This window comes from Strix aluco, chromosome 14, assembly GCF_031877795.1.
Source record: "Strix aluco isolate bStrAlu1 chromosome 14, bStrAlu1.hap1, whole genome shotgun sequence".
NCBI classification, from domain to species: domain Eukaryota; kingdom Metazoa; phylum Chordata; class Aves; order Strigiformes; family Strigidae; genus Strix; species Strix aluco.
Window position 1 is genome coordinate 14,224,257 of NC_133944.1, and position 21,424 is coordinate 14,245,680.

General features: G+C 47.2%; 1 protein-coding gene and 1 long non-coding RNA gene across 3 annotated transcripts in view; one reads left to right on the forward strand and one right to left on the reverse strand.

Annotated features, from left to right (window-relative positions):
* LOC141929768 (uncharacterized) overlaps positions 1-15,945 on the forward strand; it is a 59,098-nt gene extending 43,153 nt beyond the window's left edge. Inside the window, exons 7-8 of one of the 2 annotated variants that reach the window (XR_012625097.1) lie at positions 1,229-1,358; positions 3,701-3,903. This is a non-coding gene — a long non-coding RNA (uncharacterized LOC141929768). Of the gene's footprint in view, positions 1-1,228; positions 1,359-3,700; positions 3,904-15,809 lie in introns of those variants that run through there. The other variant, XR_012625096.1, reaches the window with a different exon arrangement.
* VSTM2B (V-set and transmembrane domain containing 2B) lies at positions 66-21,042 on the reverse strand. The gene is made up of 5 exons (XM_074839635.1): positions 20,450-21,042; positions 19,551-19,735; positions 17,910-17,939; positions 16,616-17,006; positions 66-768 (listed from the first exon to the last, which is right to left on the reverse strand). The coding sequence occupies exons 1-5, from the start codon at positions 20,520-20,522 to the stop codon at positions 680-682; spliced, it is 768 nt and encodes a 255-aa protein (XP_074695736.1). The 5' UTR covers positions 20,523-21,042; the 3' UTR covers positions 66-679.
* Positions 21,043-21,424: the final 382 nt, after the last annotated feature.

Sequence of the window (21,424 nt, forward strand, 5' to 3'; positions counted from 1 at the left end):
CACAGCCATGAAGCCTTCTCAGGGAGCTTCAGGACACAGGGAAAGGCACACACATCTGTAAAAACTTTACTTCAAAATCTTTTTATTCAACTGTTATTCAGCAATATACAATACAGTTTATAAACAAATGTCTTACCTTGTTTCCAATCTTCATTTAAAAATAAATATTATTGACAGTGAATATTAATTATGGTAAGATGTACCTTTTTAATTAAAATGCCTCCAAAAGAAATAATTTAATAAAAAAGAAAAAGGAAATCCAAAAAACCTAAACACAATAATCTACTAAAAATATTTCCTTTCTTAGGAAGGGCTTTGACCCAACATCTTTACATATTGTCATAAAGGTAACTGCTCAACAGTTCGTGCAAAATGAAGAGTCAGAGGAAAGGTTTAGAAAAGAAAAAATATTACATTAAAATAGAGAAATCATAAGTGCCATGCACAGAGCAGGCCTTTACACCATAGAGTCTGGAAACTAGATGCATTATTCTATGTGGTTTACTTTCTGTGGCATCCCCAAAAATATGTTTTTTCCCCTCATGTAGGATTTATCATGCTTCCTTCAGTCTCTTTCTGTCCATCTTTAAAACTGTAGGTATTTTTTTGTCAGGGGTTTGTTCTGTTTTTAAATAGGTTCCTTTTTGTTTGGCTGAGGAGGAGTGGAGGAAGTAGTCTGTCAGTGGTTTACTAATAAATGTACAAGCTTATGGAGTATTAACAGGAACATATATAGGAGTGGGTCTGTAGCATAAATAGGTCCTGTACCTAGAAAAGAAAGAGACAAGGGAGAGAAGGAGATTTTATTCTTTATCTTTTCCAATATAGAAGATTAAATGCAGAAGAGAAATATAGGAAGATTTATTTTTATCACTTCAGAGCCAGGGGTCAGAAGCTTAATTTTAATAGTAAAACAGCATCCTCAAGCTATCCAACTCAAATAGCTTTCTCTTCCCCCTCCCAAATCTAACTCCACTTAAGTCATTTCATTATGCATTACTAATGGTATGCCTAAACTTGGCTTCAGCCAAGTTACCAGCAATTGAGATTTCTATAAATACACCTTAATCTGGTATATAGTTTCTTGAGAAATGACAGGTATCAACCACCCATTACTTTAAAGGGAAATGACAAATGCTGCAGCTGTACTCCTTGATTAACAGGACATGAACCCATTTCATTTGGAATGGGAACAGTGAGACCTTGACATCTTCTTTACCTTTTATAGGAAAGAGCAGAATTTTAAATTAAAAATGTGCACAGGAGCTATAGAAAAACAGAGGTCATATGTGGAACACATCTGTTACAGTCACTGCATCCAAACTCAGGGAGAGCAAGACCACTCCTGCTTCTATGAGGTAAGTGTATGCGGCGGGTATGGGGCTGCAGGGGTAGTTATGTATGTGCCATCAAGGGAAAGCAGGTGCCTGCAACCTTACAGCTGGAGCAGGAGGACGCAGCTCTCTGGGCAGGGGAAGACACCGATGCCTTTGCTCACAGCAAGAAGTGGCATCTGTGTCCATAGTGCAGCTAACTGCAGCACTAATCACTTGCCTCGTATCACTTACTTACACTAAGGTACTTGTTCAGTTTATTTCCTAGTTACTTTCACCAAAAAGGAGGAATTTACTGTGTGCCACCACGGTCCAGGCCCTCTCCCTTGTGTGGGAGGGCTGAGCCACAGGGCCAAGGTCCTTTGGCCACGCTCTGCCAAGACACGCAGGCAGGGCGTGGGGTGCTGGGGTGGCTCCGTCTCTGAAACACGTCACTGCTCTGCTGCCGGGCAAGGGCGAGAACAGCCCCTTCCTATGGAGGAGTTCTGCTGTCCTGGTGCAGCCTGCGCCGTTGCTGCAGGACAAGAGATTGCTGCCTTTCACACCCCAAGCCCCGGCCGAGCCCACACAAACAAGGCTGGACTGGGCCGCAGCGGTTTGGGTCCGACACCTTTCCAAAGCCATGACATGGACTAGCGTGTGCAGCTGTCACCAACACTGTAACATGACAACACAGGGCTGCACACCCGTGACTGATGCTCATGCAGCCGTGGGACATTTCTGCAGGGGTGAATGCAAAAGCAGGAGCCCAGCCGGAGCTTTGCCCTGCAGCTGGAGTGCACAGAGGCACCCGGGGAGAGGCTTCATCAGTGCTGAACACCCTTCGTACAGGAGTAATCAGTGCCCAAAATACTGACAGCCACCCAGAAAAGTGACTGTCAGAGCCACTTTGCAAAGTGTTAAAGCTTTAAAAAAAAGGTTTTTGTGTTCAGTATCTCTGAAAAATGAATCAGGCCACTTCTATTTAGGAAACTCACTTCAGGCACCCTAATGCAAATACTTTAGTATTGGTCTCTAGGAGATGTGACTCTCAGCTGTGATCAAGGGAAATACCTCGAACAGTTCCTGAGCAAACCACTGCTCTTGGGCTCGCTGTTCAGGCTGCCTCCTAGCCTATATATACACCTCACCAGCAAAGCTAGAGTATTATTATCTCCAATATCAAAAAAAGGTTCATAGTAATGTGGTGTGCAATTGAGGAACTCAAGAAATGTCCCCATAGTGCTATCTCATAGACACCTAGACTGTGTGGAGATTATTTAGTTATTAAGGTTTTAATTAAGTCCTTGCATGCACAAACACGTGGCTAAGGGCTGCCTACGTAGCAACAGCAAGGCATTAAGATGAATACAGGATTTTTCTTTTAAAGTTGAAAATCATTAACAGACACAATTAACTCGGGTAACTAAAGGAATAAGTTGTTAAATTCTTTCAAAAAGACATTACAAGTGTGTGCAGGAAAGTGCATGACAGCTGCTAAAGCTCAGGTTCCCAGCCAGCACATGGGACAGACCATCACCAGCCCCAATGTTCCCACTGCTCTGAGGCAGCAATGCAGGAGCTCACACGCTCAGACTCGCCTTCCCTGCCCCAGGAAGCAGCCCTGCAGAGTCGAGGTGCAAGGAGGGTCTGTCCCTGGAGACCTGCAGGCAGGATAAGCAATCCCCTTCCTGCACTGAGAGGGTGAGGGCAGCGGGAGGCCTGCCTGTGCCGATGCCAACCCTGCCAGACTTCAGCCTCTCTGCCAGCAAACAGGGCTGTGACAGCCATTCCCCAGCCTCAGGGACCTCCCTCCTCCAGCAGGTCCTGGGTTCCCTTAAAAATATACAGGCAATTCACAAATACATTATATCCTACAATTTTAGCAAGGATAAAACCCTAACAACAAATCTACCTACACCAGCAAGAGAAAACAGCTTGCTGACTGGGAAGGCTGAAGGTAACCCCCGCTTTTCTGCCATCTCTGAGCCTAACACGGTATGTGGTATCTGAAGACAGGCTGCTTATTCACAAATTGCAGTCACTGGCACAACAGACCCGTACCTCCAGTGAGCACATCCCCATTTCCAAGCTGTCAGATGGCTCTTCTCACTTCTGGGACATGGCACAGCTGCAAGAACACCAGCCCAGGATGGTGCCCATGTGCTGTTGCCACCCCCCGTGCCCGGGGATGCAGGGACAGCTCGGCAGCAGCCGACTCTCCTGGCAGCTGCACGCAGCTCACAGGTGCCCAGTCTGTGTCCATTCCACACCTGCCCACCACTGCGGTGAAGAGCCCGCCGCGGGTATTTATTATGCTCAAACCTGGGGGTAGTGAAAACCCATTTTTCCCTGCCAGGGCTGAACTCAATTCTTTCAATGAACAGGACTTGAGTTTGAGGAGATGCTGCCGGTTATGCAACAAGAAAGCTGAATTTGTGTAAGGGGGGAATCCCCCTGGAAACGCTGAGGAACTCAACCTGGAGGAACAGGCTCTTGTAGCTCAAGTGCTCTTACAACCATCACACTGAAGGGCTGCAAAGGACACCAGGTTAGGATTGTTTCTGTTCTGAATGGAAAGCAGTATTAGTCACAACTCCGTGCAGTAGCTGTGTGCCTGCTTACTAAAATCACTCCTACACGTTTTACCTTTACACACTAGTTTTAGTTTAAATCTCAATGCAGAACTGTGAATGCAACAGTCCAAATTTTTGTCTTTTCCTCTTGTAGAAATTGCTGTTGTTTTTAATTTACATTCTTCACCATCTTAATTTGACACTAGAACATGAGTTCAGAGTCTGCTAACAGAAACTCATCAGTTAAAACAATTTTTTTAAAAATTATTTGAAAGCAGTTATTCTTACTGAACACCAAATACCAGCTTCTTTTTTCATACTGATTCAGTGTTATTCTGCTCTAAGTCTTCAGGCAATAGAAGCAGATACGCAGAACTTCAGAATTCTCCTCCCTCTGCCATAAGCAGACTGGAAGTATAATTTCCAGTAACTTCTCCCTGTTTAGCTAACCCGAACCCTTCTCATTGTAGGTAGTATTGTTTATAAACAAGATGGACTTAATGTCCTCAATTCTACTTTTACTGCAGTAGTGGAAGTCTTGACTTTTGCTCAGCAAATAGCTAAATTTGTAGACATAAACCAAATAGAATGTGGTCTTGACCACTAGGATCTGGCCATGCAATCGACCCAGATTTGAGAACAGAGTTTCTATCCAGAGACTTTAAATCAGGAGTACACTGTTACCAACAAACTACAGATGCTTACAATAAAACATTTAATTTATATTTTGAATATTCATTTAATGTTTTGTTATTGTAAGCTTATTTATTGCTACACAGATTTACAATTTTGCTTTCAAATTATTTATATGCACATGGCTAAAAGGGAAAGTCTACTCCTAAGCAGAACAATACCAAATCGTTCTCTTCGTGTATGGTGAATTGCTCTCTGGCATCACTCATCCTTCTTTTCAATTTACAACATAATAATGTTTTACTGTAGTTTTCTATTTAATAATGTTTTGTGCCAGCATTCATCAAAGTTTGACTTAAAACAGTTCATCCAATCGAAAACAAACATTAATTAACGAAGTGACTTGTAACACATGGAAAAAATGGGATGATTCTTTCACAAGCTGTATTTAACCAATGGCGAAAACCCACAGTTTCCAGAAGTTTCCTATTTTTCTTCCTAGAAAAAATCTGAAAGGTCCTTTGATGTCTCTTTCTGAGATAGTGGTAAAATGCAGTGGCCCATATAATAAAAAGCTGAAAGACATCAGCAGCCTGTTTTCCTTGAAAGATAACACCTGAAATCTGACTGCCTCTTCATGACGGAGCTGGGACCCTGGTTGGCAGTATCACGAGACATTTCTCTGTACTGGCTTTTATGCAGTGACCTGTTAGCCTCACCCTGTTTTCCTTACAGAACAATGTTCAATTAAAACTTTCAAACCTGGCATTTCATTAAGAGGTGAGGGATCAAACTGACCATATAGATTGATTTATTCTCTCAGTCCAGAAACTTTAGACTGTGCTCAAGACATACTCTTGGAGAAATTGCTCCTATTATGTTGTATCTATGGAAAAAATAGGGTTTTATATGGGTTGCTGGTCAAGGATCATTACAGGCAATAACCTCCTAGATAAAACAAATTCTCTCTCACTGACATACATTTGGAGCACTTCCACTGAATTGAAGGGAATTTACCAAACTTCAGATCTAAGAGCTTCTTAGAAGTTTTTAATTAAAAAGACACCATTACTAAAGTCACTATACACTTACTGAACTGAAGAGATAATAACCTACACCACATTAGAATTACTCCACAGTCTGAGACATGATCTTATAAGCTACATATATCCTTCTTCCACTCTTCAGTACTTACAGCACAATCCACACACTGCATTTTTGCTATCAGGGTTTTTTTAAAGGCTTGTAACTGGTGCCTTAAACTTCCTAGTCCTCACCAAGCGCTAGTTCTCCAGGCTGCTGTGCAGAAGTGTATCCAGAGCCTGTGCTAACTTTAGCACATTCTCTCAGCAAAACCCCAGAGCACTACATGTAACCTGAGGTGCTCCTGTTAATATGTGGTACTATGGAAATCTATGCAAAAATACTAAACTATGGGGTCCCCACTGCTCCTGGCTTTCAGCTGGCTGTGGATCATCATGCCTAGGCACAACCAGAAACAGCTCCTGAGCTGCCTTTTGATGTCGCTAATTTTGGCAATGGTGACTTCCCACCTATTTATAAGCAACTGCATGGCCTCTGCTCACCACTGAACCTGCCTAGAAGGCACAATGACAAAATTAGTTTTCTACCCACTATGCATTTTTATTTATGATTTGCTGAATGTTGGAACAGCTTTAACTTATCTCAAAAAAATGCCTCATAGAAGCCAGCACATGTATTTATTTCTACACAACCATGCAGGTATAAACTAGTTGATCCTGCTGTCTTCCTTCATTCATGCCATCAACGTTTTTAAGGTCAAGAGAGTAAATCTCACACAGCTGGGTGAAACTAACAGTATTGCCTCCACTTCCTTCTTGAAAATGCCCATGTTTCACTTTCCTTATCCACACCGTAGCCTCAAACTCTGCAGGAAACTGAAACGTTTTACTGGCCAGAAGATATTGGCCAGTTTTGTGAAACCGTGTTGTCATTTTAGGTCTCCTTGAATATACCCAAGTTTCACCGTTTGTCCACCTTCTCTCTTAAGATATCTACTGCTATGTTCAGGCCTGCATTTAGAAGTGAATTGCCAAAATACCACGTAACAAGGGTAACTGAAAGCCAATCCTATCCTAATTTTGGAAACTCAACAGGTTTTAGTATTTCAAGTAAGATTGCATTTGCATCTGGAGTATTTAGCACTCCTGAAATGACTGTGTTTGACTTGCCCGTACCCTTATCTATGTGTTGGGCTGAACTCAGGTGACTGAACACAGAGGTGAGGTAGAATATAAAGTGTGATAACTCTACAGAGGCTGCATACAGGACAGCACAATGCAAATTTCCAGCATAGGTAAAAAAATAAGAACGTGTATGTGAGAAAAATTCAATTCTTTGTAGCAGCCTCATTCTTAATTTTGATTGTTCTTGATGTGACATCTGAAAAAGCCCATCTAGGACAGAAGACTGGTGTTTTTGTGGTAAACCACAGCATAAGGTAAACCACACCATAGCAGAAAGGCAGAGGAATTGCAGCATATTGAGAGGCATGACAGCAGTGGTAAGGAGACCAGTGGAACCTTGTTTTCTTGAGAAGGGGCATCTTCTAGCTCCCTGAGCATTTCAACTGACATGCTTAACCCCCACTTTGAGAAAGAAAACTACGACATAGCTAACCACCCTTGAATATTGTAAAGTCCCTGTTCTAGCATACTCTATGAAAAATGGGTCACGTACATCACATAGTTAGGGACAGATTAGAAAACAAAGAAATTGGATGGCAAGGAGAGGGAGCTGTAGTCATGCAAGGAAATGATGCAGAAATAAAAGTTTGGTTCCAATACAATTCTAAGAAAGAAAAAAGATTCCTTCTGCAGTGTTGATTTCCTAAAGTACTGCAGTGCTTTGCTGGAAGTCAATCTGTGCGAGTGCCTGTGGGATAGGGCAAACACAGGAACTGGTAGAGGACTTGGGTCTACGTTTCTTAAGGCACTTACAATTACTGAGGTGGATTTCTGATCACATTAGAGGTCATTTCGACTGAGACTCATTAAGGACAAACTGTTCTCAAAATATTAGGACAACAATCCCTCCCAAACATGCACATGGTACACAAATCAGTCAAGTGCTCAATTATCCTCTATGAAAGCTCTTCCGTTTTTCTCCCAGATTGTAAGGACATTATTAGACATAAGCTACAGGATTAGATGGACAATTGACCTGATCCAGTTCGACAGTTGCTGCAGGTCTGCGTGGCAAGACATTTTTTTATTAAATACAGCTACTAACAAACAGAAAGAGGGGTCATTAAACTAGTGGATTTGATGAATGTATGGAAGTACATATCAGGTACAGAGCAAGAAATACTTCTACCTTTATCAAAAATATTTCTCCTTTTTAGGTTACCAGAAAAACATGCAGTTTCATTGTCAATAGGCTTGTGAAAACTCATCTCCCACTAAAGTTACAAGAAGTAGGGACACGCAATACAGTGAACAGTTGGTACATTTTCCCTCAATATCCCCACTTCCCTCCTGTGGTAGCCAAAGATGTACAGAGCAGCCAGCAGTCTTACTGAAAGCCTCACTCCACTTCTTCCAAATGCTACATTTGACTATGAAAACTGCTCTATTGAGATAAGGTGGTGCCCCCCCAAAATCCCAGCAAAGCAGCAGGTGAGCCGCTTCACGTGGAGCAGGGCCCTGGAGGGGCTGCTCTTGGGATCTGTCCTACACTGGAGACAGCCAGATAAACCGCCCAACCACTCCAAATATCCACTCTTGAGAAATCAAGGAAAAACTTCAAGAAAACACCAGCACATGCTTCAAGAAAACATCAACACTAATTTAAAAGAAGCTCCAAAAGGAAACACTGCTATAGACAGTGTCAATGTAAAATAGGAACGTATCCTGAATACTTGAAAAGAGTCATTCATTCTATATAGATTACTCAGCTAAAATTCTTTGTATCGGTCTGCATTTAAAAAAGCAAGTGTCTCTCCTGAGCCCTGCAGCTGGTCTCCACTTTGCAGTACATTCCCATAAATGGATTTCTGCTTTAGTATCTGTGAGATGATCTCTCCTCACAAAGTATCTTTTTAAAGAGATCCAAAACATGCAACTACAGATTTCATTTCCAGAATTTTCTGCAGTTCCATGATGTAAAACTAACTTAGCAAAACCAAGCACCATTAATTCACTCCCTGACACTTGAATAATGAGACCTGCAAAATTCTTTGTAATGTGATTTGGTGGAAAATGAATTTTGAACTAAAACATATCAAAATATAACTAACTACATTAGTGGTAGTTCAGGTGGTAAATGAGCATCCAGCCCTACACATCCTTCTTCAGTACTACTATGCGAGTACGTCCACAGCATACTGATACACACAACTAGCAAAAACAACAACTCAGACTACCCAAATCATGAGGCAATGAAGAATACTGGTAGCAGGGTTTCAGCTACTGAGCTTTGAAGTGAGTCTGGGCCATATTCTCAAGTTTTTCATTATAAACAGGAGAAGTAAAAGCCATGCTGCAAAAAGCAGGCAAGCTAGATATGGTCACACAATTCCATGTTGACACTTTAGGAAAAGACTTTCAATAAAAGTCACACTGGACAGAACCACAGATTTCACATTCTATAACTGATAAAAGCTGTAAATATTTGCAACCCAGAAGTAACAAACAAGACACTGTAGTTCTCACTTCACTGTATTTTAGAGTATTTTTTACATGATCAGGATTAAGAGCAAGCTGCCAGTGTAGTTGTAATTATCACTCCAATCAGAATTACTAAAGTTAAGCAGATCCAAGTGCAGATTATCTAAGGATTTTTCTTTGAAAAATAACCCTATCCTGTCCATACTTAAAGAATAGAGCAAAGTGCATTAGCAGAATACACAATGACACAAGGAAAATGGCTGTATTGAGAGCATGCGCCTGAAAAAAAGCAGAGCCTGTCATTTACATAAAGAAAGGATCACCTTTTTGCTATAAACAAACAGCAACATTTTGGGAGTGACCCACTGATACACAGACCCTCCAGACCTTTCCAGTGATTGATCTGCTAGATATTAGCTAGCTAAAGACACTGCCGTACCTTAGATCTAAGGGAGGCAAAACTTTACAGAATAAACCAGCAAGGGATTATTTAGAAAAACTGGACACGGGATATTCCTCAGTGCTCTCTTTACATGTGAAATCTCCAGCTCCCTGGCATGAGAAGGATTCAGATTAGAACACTGATTTTAAAATTTGTGTTCTAAATATACCAGTTTGGTGAATTTTACACAACAAATAAAATGACAGACATAAAGACAGTGTCCACTAGAGAACTTACTAACTGTGCTCTGCCTCATGTCGAAGTTAGCAGCCGCTCCTAGCACACACAGCAAGTTTGCTCTGCTTCCTAGCCACAACCATGCAAATGCCAGGTACGACCAGATATTATGGCAACTGCTTGACATCCTGTGTGAGCTTCGTTAGCACAGCTCCCTTCTCCAGCCGTGGCACAACGATCTGTGCACTGCGATCACACTGTCTTCTCCACAGAGCACAGTTGCTGCTCTGCCAAACTGCTGCTCTTTCCAGCTAATAAAATTGCCTCCCAACTGATAACAGCCTAGCAATATAAAATACTCGGTTGTTAACTGCTGTTGTGACAAATAATACCGTTCTGCTGACAACCCCATTTTTTTCAATACAAACCTACTTGAACTGTTTATTATTGACATATGGGACTGCTCTGCCATTACCTAATTTTAAAAAACACATAGTAAACAGCAACTGTGAACCTGCCAGCATTCTCACTGCTTTAGCAAAGCTAAATCAAAACCCAAACCAAACCCCTTTTATTACCAGCACAGTCCCGTCAGGCTCTGTTATGTAAAGAAGAAACACCTTCTTCACAGGACTACTGTAAGATTCATTTCCTGACAGATCCTACTTTATGGTTGCTTTCCAACTGCAGACCACCACTATTAATATCCTTCTCAAAACCAGCACCAGTAAGATTGTCTTGACATTTCTTTCTGCTATGACTGCTACGTATACCACTTAAAATATTACGGACCCATATAATCCACAACACAGTTCGAGTGTTACTTTGTACATCAGTAAAGCTGCATCAGTGTAGCAGAGGTGGGGAATGTGTAACAATTAGCTGCCTCTTCTGAAATACACAGATTAAGTTAGCTGGTACTGCAAACTAAGACTCCATTTTGCAAAGTATCTATTGAAACCGTACATAAAGAACTAGCAGTATATGTATATTCCTGCCCAAAATGCTGTTTGTTCATGCGGAAAGACACATGGGTGCACTCAGCCTTCCCTCACACAAATTTCTAATTTTCACTCACAAATGAATCAACCTTGTATAGAAATCTAGACCAACGTTAGGTACAGCTTCCACCTTCATTAGAAAGACCTGGAATACCCCTTTCATTGTGTTCAGTAATACTTTTTTAAAACGTTTTTTCCTCTATAACTTGAAGATATTAAAGAGGTTCAAATAATATTCAGATTTCTTCAAGGACACTGCACAGGCTTTAGTGGAATAGGTTAGTACAGTTTTGTCTGTCCTCCAGGGAACAAGCAAGAACCGCTGAAAGGAGGTTACTCAAATAAATTGCATTTCCACAGTACAAAACCACCCTGGCACAGCTTGTTTCTGCCCTAGGTAATGAGGTGACACGGTACTGCAGTTCGTGCTTTTGTCCGGTTTGAGAATTAATCCATATTACACACACACACAAAAGAAGATATTTGACCTCACTTGTCCCCAAAGCAGTCTAATTTGCCTAGATATTAAAGTGCTAGTGATGTGTATTTAATGAGAATTCTTTTTGCATGTTTATTATCCAGTGACATTTAGGAGGTCAGCCTGATAATTTAGTTATGGCCTCTGTCTTGCTACTTTATTTAATGTAAAGGAAAATGTGATGTGACCCAGGTTGCATTTAACTACAAATAACAACAGAACATGAGCTCATATATGGTCTCATAAAAAACATAGGGGGAATGAAGCAGACCCAGACATTACCGCGTTGGAAGGGTAGGGAGCCTAAGCTGAACAGCAACACAGACCTTCCTTTCTTGCTATTTTGTGTAATGTTCATCTACCAAAGATAAACGAGCTTCACGTGCTGTTTCTCAAACTAGCATGCAGAGTCATTCAAATTCAGACAAAGCCAGGAGAGCCCTAGACCCAAACCCTTACACAAGGTTAATCCAAACTCAACCACAGCCACTTCAAACAGAGGCCCTCTAACCAGCCACAGCTTGTTACACTCAAGAAGACACTGTGTTCATTTACTTTCCTGTCTCTAAGCTGCAAAAAAATACCTTTTCCTTCCCAGTGCAGGATGGAGATCTAACACTCTCCCATGTGGTGTCCCGTGTCAAGGTATGTTGCCACAGCTTGACTTTGTGCATGTACTGCCCTTACGAGCATCACTGGGAGCTGCACATGCACAGAGACTGCAGAATTGGGACCTGGTGCTTTATTATCTCAGGCCATGTAGCCCACAAGCAAACTTCCTTCTGCCTCAGATATAAAAGGCTTTGTGGGGGGGAGAGGGGGATAGGCGTGTAGAGAAGACTTATTTTCTTCCTGCTGTGAACACTGCAACTCTGCATAACACATGAGTCTGTCTGTGTCCTTCCTAGAGCACTCTAGGCATAATGAAGCACAGTTTCTTGTTTCACACTCCCATCTTTGTTTATTTTATTTAAAGCTTTCACTTCAGAGCTTTGAGGCTAGAGATCAAACAAATAAAAGGGAATTTGGAAGCTGCAGTGTCTGATCTACATTCTGCTCAGAAGTTAAACTAAAAATTGCCCCCAAGCCAATACACAGGCACTCATTTTGGAGACAGTTTGGTAGGATATGATACAGCCAAATTTGCCTTCCAGAGGTCAGTATGAAGATCCTTGTTTATTACTTCACCTGTCAGATGACAAAGTTAGTCTCACGACTAAGGCACTGGACTTAAGAGATCGGAAATTAAGTTTTCCTACCTAATTTCACAGCCGCCACACTCTCAGCAAAGTGGGTCATCGCTCTTCCTGCCATTTGCCCATCTCACACATTTGGACTACAAACTTTCTGGGACAGAGACACTGCGTGTCTTACTCACTGATGTTCCTATATCCCCCCTACTTACCCAGTAAAAACTAGGAACACTTCCAAACACATTAATACTATATGCGCTCTTTCACTTGCTCTCCATGATTTTTTTCCTTTACCTTTCCAGCAAAAGATTCCACCTGCATGTAAGTATTTAAACTGAAAGCTAAATACGATTTTCATTTAGAAGCATATGGACAACTCCTTCTCTGATAGTATTAAAGCCAATGATCTTACTAGCAGATCTTTACCTCCTTGCAGCCTAAGTAACATCTTCTGAGTTTCCACTTCCATCTACCTTACCAGCAGACAAGCAGTAATCTTTTTGACTCTCGTGAGACCACAGCACTAAGCTTTTATATGGTAGTTTAAACGTTACAGATAAAATTCTGTTTGAGTAGCTAATATTTCTGGCATATTGGGCAACTTTTCTTTTACACTAGATCTATTCCCTTATATACTATAATGCTGATCACAAATTTCTACCAAATACAATTTCAGATGACATATCCAAAACTATGGCTTTTCTATTTATACCTAGTTTGTCAGATGAGACTCTATGCTCTGTAGAGAATCTCAGTAAGACACACATTTATTCTAATAAGTTTGTTTCAGTTCAACTAGAAGATGTAAAGAATCACATTTTTCCACGGTGCGTGACTGGGACTCCAACTGAAGTCAACAAGAGCCCTGCAGGCACATCTGAAAGCAGCATTTGATCTATAATCACATTTATTGGAGTACAAGCACATAGAGGCCCGATCTTACTACACTGAACATATTGGGAAGACTTTTATTGCAAGGAAAATAGGATTAGAACCCAATTCATGCAGGACACTGTGGCTAGTGCCATGCCATCAGCTTTTAGGCAGAGCTCTCCAGTGTATTAAATGAGAATGTTTCTTAATCACTGATGGCAAATCCATTGTTTAAGCACATTTATGCTTTTATACAGAGGAAATATCCCTGTGTACAATGAAAAGACTGACAAACGCTAAAGACTTTTGAGAGCAAATACATTAGATGATTCAATTATTGCACACAGATTTGGTGCAAGTACTTATCTGTATGTGTGTCACAGAGCTCAAAATAGGATAACAAAGCATACGTATTATGCTACTATACATATATGTAACTCATACAGCAATAGAGCGTTGGATCCTGCAGTCTTATACACCTATGTGAACAAAGATTTAGTTTGATTTGACAGCCCTACTGTGTCAAAACCCAGCTATGACACTGCCTTAAGGGAGTGGACTCAAAACAGGGCTTCTAGTTTCCAGAGGTAAAAAAAGAGGAAAAAAAAAAAAGTATTTCCTATATAGAGACTGCATCCTTTACTGACAACAATTACTGTACCTAAAATAGCTCTAAAGAACACCACTCTAACATACAAATAGGAAACTCTGAAGCTTAAGGATGTAATTTTCTTTTAAGACATTCTGAAGAAAGTTTAGTGCTTATCCAACCTGAGTGACAGCACTGGAGACCTGAATCTTCTATTTCCTCACAAAAGCAAGCGATATCCCCGCAAGTTCTCATCACGCCGACTTCCATGTTAGTATTTTATGCACGTGTCTTTATTCTGGGTAGGGAGCAACACTTCACGTCTAGGGGAGGTAAATCCATTTCTTGCCTCTACACCAAGCTGTCTCTCTCTGCTCCAAACCAAGTGCCTGGCACAGACAGTCTTTCTGAAATACACTGGTGATGGGGGCTGGGATGGCAACCAGCAATCTGCTTCACAAAAGCAACCAAAGAGACATTTCATGGTGACAAGTTTCAGACAGTTCTGGTCCAGAATCAGGAACTTCGAGGGCCCAGTCTTTCAGCTGCTAATCTGAGCCATGCTGTGGCTGATAGGCAGCTCCAAACTGCCACATGTATGGAAATTACATGTGTAGAAGTCTGTTATTCAAGGGGTCTTGATTCAAGCAGAGTAAAAAGATGTTATTTTTATAGAGGACCATACCAAAATACAAAGTCAGTACAATATTAAGTCAGTACTATGAGCAAGAACAGGAGTCCTGCGCTCTCTACGCTTTCTCCCAGAATGGAAGCTGCCACGGAGTGGCACTGTTCACAGATACCAGTGTGCACAGGAGAGATGTCACAACAGGAAATTTCGGTTTAGTCTATTTTGTAGCCCTCTTAGCATCAGTCTCCATCTGGAGATCCCCACAAAATATTTTCCTGCATTCCACTACTCTTTTCACTGATGTAAATCATTCCATTATCTCCACTTTTGGCCACAATGCTTATAGTTTATTTTCAGAATTTAATCCAGCCTAGAAATGATGCAGCAGTGCCACATCCCCAAACCACAGACATGTCAAAAATCAGGATAGACAGCAGTTTAGATGATCTGGGCAGGGGGTCTTGCCCTAACAGACATATGTGACATGCTCTCTTGGTGGCACACACTCACATCCATCTGTTGAGATGGAGCTGAGCCCACTGCACTTCCATCGTCCTGTTTTCAGTTCACATGCACCACATAAGCTCTGGCTTCAGTAGGCAGAGCGCACAGTGCTGTAAATCCTAAACTCAACTTTTATTGTCGGCGTAGAAAACATTGCAAGTATTCTCACTGTGGGGGAGTGGAACGAGGAAATGCAAAACCAACCACCAGCCCTGGGCTCCTAGGAGGAAAGCAGATCTTTCCAACAGGAAAGGACAGATCGTGAGCATTACAGTGTTCGGTTTAATTTCTTGCGGTCAGTGAATTCAGCAAAAGCAAACAACTTTTTTTATATGCCCACAGGCACCTGCAGTTAGACCTCAGGAATCATCACTTTGTCTTCCACTAGACATCGATGAACAGCCAGCTTAAGTCTTAGGAAGGACAAGGAGTAAAACCTAGTTTTCACACTTATTTCTACATGAGAAAGAAACTCAGTTATTCAGAAAACAGCAAAAGGTAGTAGCCAGATAAACCACAGCACCTGTAAAGCACCAGCAGGTCACAGTGACCCACATACAACTGATTTCCATTACTGTGAGCCAAAACCTGCAACCGTTTGCCCTAGAAGTGTGAAGAGGTAGCAGGAAGAAGTGTGAACATTCCTGCCTGAGGATTATCAATCTGCGTCAGAAGAGACTCGGCAGAGAGGGGAGCTCAGGGCTTTCCCTGCACAGTCAGTCGCATAAAATTGTTTCCCTTCTTCCACAGATAACTTGGCAACAAGTTCTGTTCAACATTAGCTAAGTGACAGAGGCTGAGAGTGGAGCTAAGGCCCAGCCAGAGCAGCACCACACCTCTGAAGTTAGAAAAACCTTTGCAATGCAGATTTAAGACTGTGTTCTCTGTCCCAGACTTTGCTGTCATTAGTGTAAATAAAGGTTTACAACGGCCTTCTCAGGCTAGCCGTAATATGGTAATGTGGCATTCATAACTGAATACACCGTTAACTGACAGACAATCAGTATTAGCACAATGTTTGCATTTGCAAACCATTACAGAGCGTAGTATCTCCAATTCTCACCCTGCCAGTACTTCGACGGGGAGCTCATTGCACAGCAATTGGCATTTCCCTCCGGACCCGCACCCTGCTCCGCACGGGCCCGAGCTTGCCCGAGGCGACCAGCCCCTGTAACCGCTCCCTGGCTGACGCTGCCGCAGAGCAGCCACGGCATTTCGCTCGCTTGAGGCTCCAGCTGCCGTCTAAAACGCCACGTCCGAAAAGCTGCACGGAGGACTCTGGAAGCGGGGCCTTCCCCAGCACCTCCCCAAGGAAGGGCTGCCAGCCTCGCTCAGCGCCACCTCCCCAGCCCCACGCCCTGTGCAGGGCCGCCATGCACCGGCTTTTGGGCTAAGGCCGGTCCGTTTACTAACAGACTCGGGTGCAATTATTTAACGTCGGCGCGGCAGCGACAGCCCCGCCCATGACACCCCCGTGGCGGCGCCCGACCCGAACGCGAGTGGCGGCACCCGGGGGGGCCGAGGCCGGCCGGAGAGAGGGGCGCCCCCCGCCCTACCTGACCCGTGCTGCTGGCGGAGGATGGCGGCCTGTCCGGGCGGCGGCGAGGCCGAGGAGCCCGCGGCGGCGGCGGCGGTGGCTGTGCCCCCCTCGGCCGGGGGCGGCGGCGGCGGCGGGCGCTTGCCGGGGTCGGGCGGCGGCGTGGGCCGGGCGGCGGCGCCGTGTCGGCGCGGGGCCGCGCCGCTCTGGATGTGCGAGACCGCCTCGGCCGCCTGCACGTCGGGCGGCGCGAAGCGGGAGAGGACGCGCAGCAGCGCCTGGGCCCGGTGCTCCTGCGTCTCGTCGTCGCTGTAGTCCGCCACGCGGCACTGGTAGACGCCCTCGTCCTGCCGCCGTACGCCCGAGAGCCGCAGCCGGTGCGAGATGTCGTTGCCCTGGACGCGGACCGTCTGCAAGAGAGCGCACCGCCGGGCGCCGCCTCAGCAGCGGCCGCCGGTCCCGCCGCCTTCCCTTCACCCCCCCCCCCCCGACCTCCTCGGCACAGCCCGCTCCCACCTCGCGTACGCGTCTTGCTCTCAAGATCACCCAGCCAGGGCTAATTCCGCCCCCCCCCCGCCCCCAGGTGGAGCGCAGCGGACGCTTAAACCCAGCACCTCGCTGTTAAGCCCTATTTCGGGGTCCCCAGGGGCGATCCAGAACCAGCCCCATCATTCCCACGCATCCCTCGCCACCCCCCCGCGTGCCTGCCCCCAGCCTGGGGGTCCCCACTCCCCCCGCCCAGTCCCGCACGGAGCCCAGGGGCCGGACAGCCTCCAGCCCGCACGAACCGCCCCCACCCCGACACGGGGGAAAAGCCCCGCACCCCGGGGGTGGCTGCAGGGGGCCGAGCCCTGCTGGGGGTGGGAGGGAGGGAACGGCCCCAGCCGGGGCAGATGCAACCCCGGGCCCGCAGCAGCGGGAAAGGGGCTCGTTTCCTGCAAGGACAGGGAGAGAGTCGGGTCGCCACAGGCGAGTGGGGTTTGCGGAGGGCAGGGAAAAAAAGCCAACTTCTCTCCTCTTCTGGCCCAGAGTCCTTTTCAAACGTGGCTAAGGAAGGGCTGCGAGGCAAGCATCACCTCCTCTCAGTTTACAAGGAATGAGACGTGACTGCTAAACCAGCAACAGACAGGAATGTTTCAACTGAGCCACGACACACTGAGACGGGGAACTGTGCCACGCTCCCGCCGTGCTGCAGGAGCGGGGCTGCCAGCGAGACCAGCTGCATTCGTGTGTCAGCAAAGGAGGGGGGCATGCAGTAAATCCCACGCGTGTGGGAGGAGGGGTGTACACCACCCAGCTCGAGCTGCACTTACGCTGATTTTGGTTGCATCCTTATTTGTTACCTAAAAGAACGAAAAAAGGGGAGATTAGACTCAGCTGTGCCTGCACATCAACAAGATGCTCGTATTCCCACCCCAGCGCAAGAACAGGACACGGACAGAAGCAACTTCCTCCGCTTGCCATTCACACAGCCCGTGTGTGGCAGAGGGGGGGCCAGAGGAGTTCCCCAGGCGACAGGGAAGGCAGCAAACCAGTGCTCAGCTGGGGGGACTGGTTTGGTAAAGCTCCAGTGGTGCCCACAGAAGCACTGCCTTCCCCAAGGGTGCGAAGAGCAGCCAAGGGACTGCTTGTTGCACGCTGTGCTGCTCACACTCACTGACAAACACGGGGAAGATGCTTTCCCAGCAGCATTAGCCAGCAGTAAAGTGCTTGGGCAGGCTGGATCCCACACTGCTCAGGGCAGAGCTTCGGTCCTGAAACGTCCTGGGAGCAAGTATTGCTCAGCAGATTTCGTACTTGGTTATTTTTTTTGTCTCCAGCCAACTACTGTAAACCTAAGTGATGCCTCAGATCACACCAATGTGCCTCCCAGGGAGACGGTCATCATTCTCCAGGCATGCCCTGTCATCATTTATTGTAAAAGCAACTCACAGTTTTTATATAAGGTTAAAGAAGACATTTAAATCCAAGCGATTTATTTCCCTGTCTGACAACTGACTTACACTTTCCCCAGCTAGGCGGCATCACATTAGCTCAGTGTCTATATGCTTTGCATCTCTATTTGAGCTCTGCAGGAAAACAAGCGTGCCACAGAGAGGGGAGCTGGCACAAGCACAGAGGCTGCCGCGGGCCACCCTGCCGGCACAGGGGCTGGGGGGGCTGGAGAGGATGACGTGCCCCACGCTGCAGGGCTGCAAGTCCTGCTTTACCCCACTCTTTGTACAGCCCCGTTTGGCACCAGCACAGTGTCCTGCACCGGGGGAAGGCTGCAGAGTGAACTGGCTTATGCTGGGGAAATGCAGCTGAAAAATTTAGACTAGAGCCTGCCCTCACGCCAGGAGGCTTGCTGGGGGGAGGGGAAAGGACATGTAAGATTCAACTCTGCTTCATGCATTTTAAATACTACATCCGACTGTCTGAAAATGTCTTGCTGAGCTCCAGATACGGACACAAGTGTGTACATGCACCCCAAGAAACTGTGTGCATTTGTGTATGCAGATTCAGGCTGATATGTACTTAACATACCAACAGAGAGGTGTATCCCTCATAGCTCTCTCTGATCTATCAGTGAGCACACAAAGTCTCCCCCCTTTTACAACAGTTCCTAGCTCAGCCCACAGAAGCACTGGGTTTTGCTTGTCCCCAATTCATACTACAGCTATTTTTGACTGCCTCTCTTGGGTCCTTGCTGCTGATTTTGCAGTGGAACATTTATAATTTTCAATTCACAATCCCTAAAGCAGTGGCAATTTTTCCTGAGGTGCAGTCCCCCATGGTGCATGCCCTGTCCTCCTCCGTCCCAGGGAGGGCCTGGGGACGCTGGTGCTTCCAACTGCTCGCTGGCACTGGGTAGAGGAAGCAACTCTCCTCTCTGGGGCTGCCGGGCTTATTCTGATCACCCTCTGAGCATGTTGCACTCCAGGAAGAGACGTATCTCCGTAGCACTGTATTACCTTGCTCCTGCTGCCGGGGACACTGATGGCTAATTCGTGTGCAAGTTCTCTGGCTGGTTCTTTAAGATACCACCACTGGATTTCCAAGGAGTAAGAGGTGGATCCGCTGGCTCGGAAAGCACAAGGCATCTCAATATCATCTCCCTCCCTAACAGTCACATCTTTGGGAACTTCAGTAAACGTAGCTGAGAGGGGAAGACAGAGTTACAAGGGCTGGTTAACGGGAGAGATTAAAAGACAAGATCAGTCCTTTTCAGTGCACCGTGAGCTGCTTCAGCTCCAGAGCTAAGCACTGACCGAGACACGGCTCTCCTGTAGGCCGGTGACCGCAGGATAAGCAGAGCATCGGCACTGCGCACCCCGGGGCAGGGCCGAGCCGGTCCCCGCCACCCTGCAGCCGGGGGCCGCGGCTCCAGCGGAAAGGGAAAGTTTGAAGAGGGCCTTAAAAGCTCTCGTCCTCCCGAGAAAGCCCTCGGCTGGATACAGGGGCACCAGTGCCCCGCTGCCCCCTCCTCCCCCAGATCCAGCGCGGGAACTGTCCCGGGCTGCGCGCCCGCTGCGCCCCGCTCCGCGCCGCTGCCTGGGAGGCGCCGAGTCGCGCTGCCGGCAGCTGCGGCCGCAACAGTGCCACCTTGTTCTGCAACCCCCCCGGGCAGCGTCCCTGCCCCCGCCACCAACTGCCACGGGAACAGCGGCGGGGAGGGCGGCACTGGGAGCAGCTGCCGGCGGGAGCGGAGCGGCCAGAGCTCAGCTGCGGACAGGGCGGCGAGCCCCGCCGGCCCCCGAGCCCCGCCGGTCCCCCGAGCCCCGCCGGTCCCCCGAGCCCCGCCGGCCCCCGGCAGCAAGTTGTGTCCGGAGCGGCGGCTCACCGCGGGAAGAGGCAGAAGTTTCCTACTCACCGGTGACGATGAAGACCAGAGGCGCGTTGAACATCAGGTAACAGAGGGTGCAGAAGAGCCCCCGATTTTCCATCGCATCGATGTGGGCTGCGGGCGGGGGCCGGGCTCGGGGCGCAGCCGGGCACGCCTCAATCCATCGCACACAGCGGGGCCGGGGCCGGGCTCCTTCCCAAAAAGCCAAAGCCGCCCGACTAACCTTGCTTTGCGGGGAAGCGAATATAAAATCCACAGCCGGCTGCTCAAACTCGCTCGCAGGTGGAAGCGACGTTCCTGGGAATGAAGCAAGAAACCTCGTCCCGGTTCTTCGGTCCGCCGCGAGCGGGACTCAACTGCCCTGCGCCCAGTGCGGGCTCCTGCTGTCCGCGGGCGAGGAGGCGAGGCCGGGCTGCCCGCCGAGACCCATCACAGTGAGCAGCCGCTCCCGGAGCCCGCAGGAAGGTCCAGCGAGGCGGCGGGGACGAGCCGCCTCTCCCTCAGCCGGGGGAGCGCCCGTGGCGGCCCGGGCTCTGCCCCTGCACGGGCGGCGGCACGGCCGAGCCCGCCTCTCCCCGCCCGGGCGCCGAGCGGCCCCGACCGCAGCTGCCCCCTCCGGCCGGCCCCCGCCTCCGCGGCCGCGCACCGCTCCGCCCACAGCGGGAGGCCCCGCCTGCCCGCCCCCCCCCCCAGCAGCGCGCCGCGGCCGCGCTCCCTCCCTGCGCTCCCTCCCGCCCGCCTCCCCATCCCCTCCAGCCCCGCCGCCGCCGCCGCGGTGTTCCCCGCGCCCTGGGCTCCGCGTCAGCCTCCGCGGTGCGCGGCCCGGGCTCGTTCGCCAAGCGGCTGTGCAGAGCCAGGGGCTGGCCGCGTTTGCCGGCATCCCCATCCAAGCCCGGGTCTCCTCCTGGGGTGCGTGCCCAGGGGTGATGGTTCGGTTGCTGTCAGGCTTCCAAACTCACTGTGTTTGGTACTTGTTAAAATACAGTAAGAAAAAAACCCGAC

Excerpts from the sequence above, each read along its gene's own strand:
- VSTM2B (XM_074839635.1), bottom strand. The coding sequence starts at position 20,522 with ATGGAAAATCGGGGGCTCTTCTGCACCCTCTGTTACCTGATGTTCAAC. Across the intron at positions 19,736-20,449 it reads TCTGGTCTTCATCGTCACCG|CTACGTTTACTGAAGTTCCC; the intron begins GTGAGTAGGAAA and ends TTCCCCTCTCAG. Across the intron at positions 17,007-17,909 it reads AGGATGCAACCAAAATCAGC|ACGGTCCGCGTCCAGGGCAA; the intron begins GTAAGTGCAGCT and ends GCTCTCTTGCAG.